General features: G+C 44.8%; 1 protein-coding gene across 1 annotated transcript in view; it reads left to right on the top strand.

Annotated features, from left to right (window-relative positions):
• The window catches only part of POMT2 (protein O-mannosyltransferase 2), a 17,487-nt gene that overhangs the window by 1,524 nt on the left and 9,220 nt on the right, over nucleotides 1-6,743 (top strand). The window contains exons 2-4 of the mRNA XM_040333191.1: nucleotides 4,272-4,350; nucleotides 4,437-4,582; nucleotides 5,534-5,625. Of these exons, the coding sequence (XP_040189125.1) occupies nucleotides 4,272-4,350; nucleotides 4,437-4,582; nucleotides 5,534-5,625 (317 nt within the window). The remainder of the gene's footprint in view (nucleotides 1-4,271; nucleotides 4,351-4,436; nucleotides 4,583-5,533; nucleotides 5,626-6,743) is intronic.

Genomic DNA, 6,743 nt, shown 5'->3' with positions numbered 1-6,743 from the left:
TTCATTCACAAACTAAAGCATAGCAAACAAAGTTTACTTTGCTTCAGTTATGAATAAACACAGTCCATGATTGATAAGGATCACTGACTCTCTATTCATTAAGACAAGGAAGGGGCCGGTAAGTGAAATCTTTACCAGCCTCTTCCCCACTCTCCATCCTGACCGATCCCCCACAGCAGCCGGCAGGAGAAAGGTGATCAAAAAAATAAAAATGTAAAGGGAAAGTGTCCAAATGTAAAAAATAAAAGTAAAATAAACAATACTTTTTTTTTTTTTTAAAGCGCCCCCATCCCGCGTGCTCGCTCGCAGTAGCGAACGCATATGTATGTCGTTCCCACATATGTAAATGACGTTGCTGGGAACGTTCGAGTGAGAGAAATATTTATAGCGCTAGACCTCCTAACTCTAATGCCCCGTACACACCATCACTTTATGTGATGAAAAAAAACGTCATTTTCTGTGAAGTAAAAAATGACGTTTTTGAAACTTCAATTTTCAAAGACGAAGTTGCCTACACACCATCGTTTTTCTCACATGTTCTAGCAAAGCGAGGTTACGTTCTCACCACTTTTTCCATTGAAGCTCGCTTCATAAGTAGCTTCTGGGCATGCGCGGGTGAAAAAACGTTTTTTTAAACGACGTTTTTTGCTACACACGGTCAATTTCTGTGAAGTAAAAGTTGACGTTTTGAAAAACGACACATAAAATTGAAGCATGCTTCAATTTTTTTGGTCGTTTTTTAGAAGACATAAAACAACGTTTTCCCCCACACACGGTCAATTAAAGTGACGTTTTTAAAAACGTCATTTTTTTTTATCAAATAAAGTGATGGTGTGTGGGCATTAGCTTGGGTAACCTGTAAAAAAAAAAATTAAAGTGTCCCCTATGGAGATTTTTAAGTATCGTAGTTTGCCGCCATTACACAAGTGCGCGCAATTTTAAAGCGTGACGTGTTGGGCACCCATTTACTCAGTGTTACCTCATCTTTCACATTATGCAAAAGAAAACAGGCTAACTTTAGTGTTTTTTTTTTTTAATTCATGTAACCGTTTTTTTTCCTCTCAAAAAACTCTGTTTAAAAATTGCTGTGCAAATACCGTGCAACATAAAAAGTTGCAATGACCACCATTTTATTCCATAGTGTCTCTGCTAAAAAAAAAATGAATATAATGTTTGGGGGTTCTGAGTATTTTTCTAGCAAAAAAATGATGAATTTTACATGTAGGAGAGAAGTGCCAGAATTGGCCTGGGTGGCGATGGGTTAAAGTGCGTCGGCAATGAGGCCTATCTGTGCTATAGCAGCCTTTAGCAATAATCGCAAGAGAATCCAGCAGGCTGGTTGTTCCCAAGTTGATTGATTGATCAACTTGGTCTATTCAGCCTGCCCATTAACGGTTTGAATCTTGGCCGCTTCCTGCTGAACCAGCCAAGATTCGAACCATGCGTAGCCGGTGATCTGACGATTTGGTTCCGGTTCCTGTAAGGACTGCGCAGGTGCAATCCTTGCCAACGGAAATCTCCGAACCTCGGCCGGCATCCAGGGCGACGTGGAATTTGAGGAAAGTGGCCAGTCGGCCTCACGTCCTTGCTTCGCTCGGACGGCTCGCTTCGCTCGCTTGGCCTCCTGGCTCTTTTTTTAACATCCTCCAATCCACGGGGATGTTGAAGAATGAGCCTAGATGCCGGCAGAGGTTCGGAGATTTCCTTTGGCAAGGATTGCGCCTGCGCAGTCCTTACAGGAAGCATCTCGATAGGGGAACCTTAACGACAAGTCACCGGCAAACGAATGAATAGGTCTGTAAGTCCCAGAGGGCCCTGCTGATTCATATACCCCTATATTAATGGGAAGGATGTGACATTCTGCATTAACGGTCATTATATATCCTCTGCAGAACTGGGAGTACATGAGAAAGTGCAGGCGGACATAAAAAAGGGACCATTTGCAGGTCGTGGAAAGCGGATGCGTTGGCCGGCGGGCGGTCGGCGCTAGATCTGTGTTTATGTGTCGTGTTTATGGAGCACAGCTGTGGAGTGCGCGCCGTGTGATCGGAGCCAGGTGTCTGCGCTCAGCGTGCTCGGGGGATAAAACGATTTTTAGAAAGATGCTTTGCTTACATGAGATGTTTATAAAGGGTGTAATTCGGACCTCCGCCGCAGCTCATGTTATAAACAGCTGGGAGTGGGATCACCCCGAGAAGAGGAGGACCTCCAAGGGGGCTTCAGAGATGGAAAAATCTGCATCCCATAAACCGTTACTCGACCTTCGTCTCCGCCATTTATAAATTCCATCTCATGTTTATGGCTCAGGTCAGAATATTCCATTGTATATAATCCTCTGCAGGCGTACAGACCCTTTGTGTCCTCGCTGTCCCCGGGGGGTCCGGCACTGCCGAGGGGATGGAGGTCTGGCAGCCTTCATCCTTCTTCCCTCCTCTGACCTGCGGGGTTGAGGCCAGGCATCTGACAGGGACAATGCTTGAGAATTGTCTTCAATAATGTTTCTCTTTAACTTCACTTCCTATTACAGCAATCACTTTGTAGATTTCTGTTTTTACAGAGTTTGGCAGAAGAGTGGCTTAGTAGTTGGCACTTATGCCTTGTGGGGGACTGGGATCCTCGTCCTGGCTTGGACACTGTCTGCATGGAGTTTGCATGCTCTCCCTGTGCTTCCATGGGTTTCCTCTCACATTTTAACCACTTGGGATCCGCGCTATGGACGAAAGACGTCCACAGCGCGGCTCTCAAGTGCCGAGTGGACGTCTTTGGATGTCCTGTTGTTGTCATTCCCCGTGCGCGCCACTGGGGGCGCGCATCGGGGAAACAACGTGCCCGGCGCATCCCTCGGGAGCCGATGCGTGTGCCTGGCGGCCGCAATGTCAGCCAGGTACCCGCGATCGGCGGGGACAGCAGGGATGTGGAGCTCTGTGTGTAAACACAGAGCTCCATGTCCTGTCAGGGAGAGAGGAGACCAATCTGTGTCCCTTTACATAGGGACACGGCATCGGTCACCTCCCCCAGTCAGTCCCCTCCCCCCACACAGTTAAAACACACCCAGGGAATACATTTAACCCCTTCCTCACCCCCTAGTACCCCTTCACTGCCAGTCACATTTATACAGTAATTAGTGCATTTTTATAGCACTGATCGCTGTATAAATGTGAATGGTCCCAAAATTGTGTCAAAAGTGTCCGATACGTCCGCCGCAATATCGCAGGCCTGACAAAAAAATCGCAGATCGCCACCATTACTAGTAAAAAAAAAAAAAATCATAAATCTATCCCCTATTTTGTAGGCGCTATAACTTTTGCGCAAACCAATCAATATACGCTTATTCCGATTTTTTTTTTGATTTTTTTTTTAACAAAAATATGTAGAAGGGAAACCGAGGGAAATGTTTTTTTTTTTTTTTTTTTTATTATAACAAAAAGTAGTAAATATTGTGTTTTTTTTTTTTTCAAAATTTTCTGTGTTTTTATGTTTATAGTGCAAAAAATAAAAATCGCAGAGATGATCAAATACCACCAAAAAAAAGCTCTCTTTGTGGGAAAAAAATGATAAAAATATAATTTGGGTACCGTGTTGTATGCCTGCGCAATTGTCATTCAAAATGCGTCAGCACTGAAAATTGGTCTGGGCAGGAAGGGGGTTTAAGTGCCCAGTAATGAAGTGGCTAAACCAACACTCTGGTTAGCTACACGAGTACCAGCCTGTAATGCTCCTCCATTACCAGGCCATTATACAATGCTGTGATAGTTTGACTGACAATTTACTCTGTCATGCAACACTGTACCCAATTTTATTTTTAAAGAATTTTTAGAGATTAGAGATTTATTTTACTGGTATTAAAGAGGAGTTCCAGCCTGTGAAAAGAAAAGGAAAAGTCAGCAGCTACAAATATTGTAGCTGCTGACTTTCAGGCCGGGTTGCGTTTCCCCGCATCCAATTCGCATAGCAGGAGAATGTGACTGACTCCCTATGGAGCCGGTTCACATATCTCCGTAGCGGGACCGGTACGGTGTGCCGGAAAAACGCATGCGTTTTAGGTTCGATTTCAGCCCAAAATTCGGGCTGAAATCGGACCTGAACCGGTGAACCAGCACGCACTGGACCCCTGCTGTGCACCGCTGGAGAGAATAGGGGGAAGGGTAGGTGTCTTTCGCGTACAGCGGGACCATCAATCCCCAACAGGTGACTACTTCACCCTCCTGTGTGTGTGTGTGTGTGTGTGTGTGTGTGTGTGTATTAATTATGTTTATATTTTGGCTTCCCAGGACAGGCCGCAACCTACACAGCCACCAGCGTGAGGCGCCACTCACTAAGAAACACCTGCAGGTTACAGCGTATGGAACGGTGAGTGGTGGGAGTCTGCTGCATTTTGTATGAATACGTCTCTGACCAACACCCAATAACCCCCCCTACTCTCCGCTCCTGCTCAGAATGGAACCGGCGACACCAATGATTTCTGGAGAATCGAGGTTTCTGGAGGGCGGAGCCCAGTAAAAGTTCTTCGCAGTCGCATCCGACTTTTGCACCTATCCACAGGCTGCGTCCTCGGCTCCTCTGCAAAGACGCTTCCCAAGTGGTATGTCGCATTTCCTCTCCAACACCCAATAATTATGTACTTGGAAGGGGCCCGTTTTATTTGGCGTGTTTGTTAATGTTTACCACAGTAAAGCACAAAAGAGATAATTAGAGAAAAATATTATTATTATTATTTATATTATTAATAAAAAAAAAAAAATATATATATATATATATATATATATATATATATATATATATAATATATATATATATATATTTTTTAATAATAGAAATAATATTATTATATATTTAATATAACACACTATATTGTCAAAAGTATTGGGACACTATATATGGTGTGTGTGTGTATATATACACACACACACTATATTGCCAAAAGTATTGGGACGCCTGCCTTTACATACACATGAACTTTAATTGGCCAACGTCATTTGGAGCATGCGCACTGGGATATGTCCACGGACGGCGCAATTGGTGGGGTCACTACTATTTTACATAGTACACGCCCCCCACCCAGCCTATTTTGAATTAGGCGGGCTTACGCCAGCCCAGTTACACTGCGCCGCCGTAAGTTTAAGCGCAAGTTCTATGTGAATACACAACTTGCTGCTCAAACTTACGGCGGCGTAGTGTATGTGAGCTACGCTACACCCGCCTAAAGATAGGCGATTCTACCTGAATCTGGCCCCATGTGTGTGTAAAGACGGGTGTCCCAATACTTCTGGCAATTGCGTGTACTATATATATATATATATTTTCATCATACATTTTATATAGCTCTGACTTACTCCACAGTGTTGTACAGAGAACACTGAGCCAGTCACATCAGTCCCTTCACCAGAAGAGCTTACACTCCAATTTAGCCTTCTATGATTATAATACATTTTATATAGCTCTGACATATTCCATGGTCCTGTACATGGTGATGATCTCATTGTGAGGACAGATTGATGGTGAATGATGATCTAATGATGACTTCTCTTCTCAGGGGATGGGAGCAGGGGGAGGTGACATGCAGTCCCTATTTACGGGAGAGCCCCAGCACCATGTGGAATGTGGAGGACCACGAGAACCAGCGATGTAAGTGCCCGCCATGGGCTACTGTAGTCAGATTCTGTTCTCTCTACAGATGCCGCTTAGCAGTGGTTCTTGATTTGTCTGTCGCTCATATAAACTTATTCTCTACACTCCTACTGGATAGTCGTTTACTTGGACACGGTTCTAATTGGACAGACGATGTCATACAACTTTCCGCTAGTCTTCTGATGTCCCCAAAATGATGGGGAATAAGTTGGCATCTTACAGTCTACATGTATAGCTCCATCCTCTAGTACATGGGCGCTCAACCTGTGGCTCTCCAGCTGTTGCAGAACTACAATTCCCATGAGGCATTGGAAGCCGCTGACAGTTACAAGCATGACTCTCGAAGGCAGAGGCATGATGGGACTTGTAGTTCCGCAACAGCTGGAGAGCCACAGGTTAAGCACCCATGCTTAGTATATGTGAATATATACGTGACGTCACATTTATTGAAAGCTGGGCAATCCTACAATAGAAGGATGGGATCAGATGGTGATCATACGATAGATGAGATCAGGAGATTATCATGCCATACACAGATGGGATCAGATGGTGAATAGGACGGGATCAAATAATGATCATACGATATAAGATTGGATCAGATGCCGATCATAGGATCGGACGGGATCAGGTGGCGATCATAGGATCGGATGGGATCAGGTGGCGATCATAGGTTCAGACGGGATCAGGTAACGATCATAGGATCTGAGGGGATCAGATGGTGAATAGGATTGGAGGGGATCAGGTGACGATCATAGGATCAGAGGGGATCAGGTGGTAATCATAGGATCAGGTGACGATCATAGGATCGGACGGGATCAGGTGGTGATCATACGATAGAAGATGAGATCAGGAGATTATCATGCCATACACAGATGGGATCAGATGGTGAATAGGACGGGATCAGATGGCGATCATAGGATCGGAGGGGATCAGGTGACGATCATAGGATCGGAGGGGATCAGGTGACGATCATAGGATCGGATGGGATCAGGTGGCGATCATAGGTTCAGACGGGATCAGGTAACGATCATAGGATCTGAGGGGATCAGATGGCGATCATAGGATCGGAGGGGATCAGATGGCGATCATAGGATCAGAGGGGATCAGGTGGCGAT

Source organism: Rana temporaria, chromosome 13 (genome assembly GCF_905171775.1).
Source record: "Rana temporaria chromosome 13, aRanTem1.1, whole genome shotgun sequence".
Taxonomy (NCBI): Eukaryota; Metazoa; Chordata; class Amphibia; order Anura; family Ranidae; genus Rana; species Rana temporaria.
This window is presented reverse-complemented; position numbering and strand designations above follow the sequence as displayed.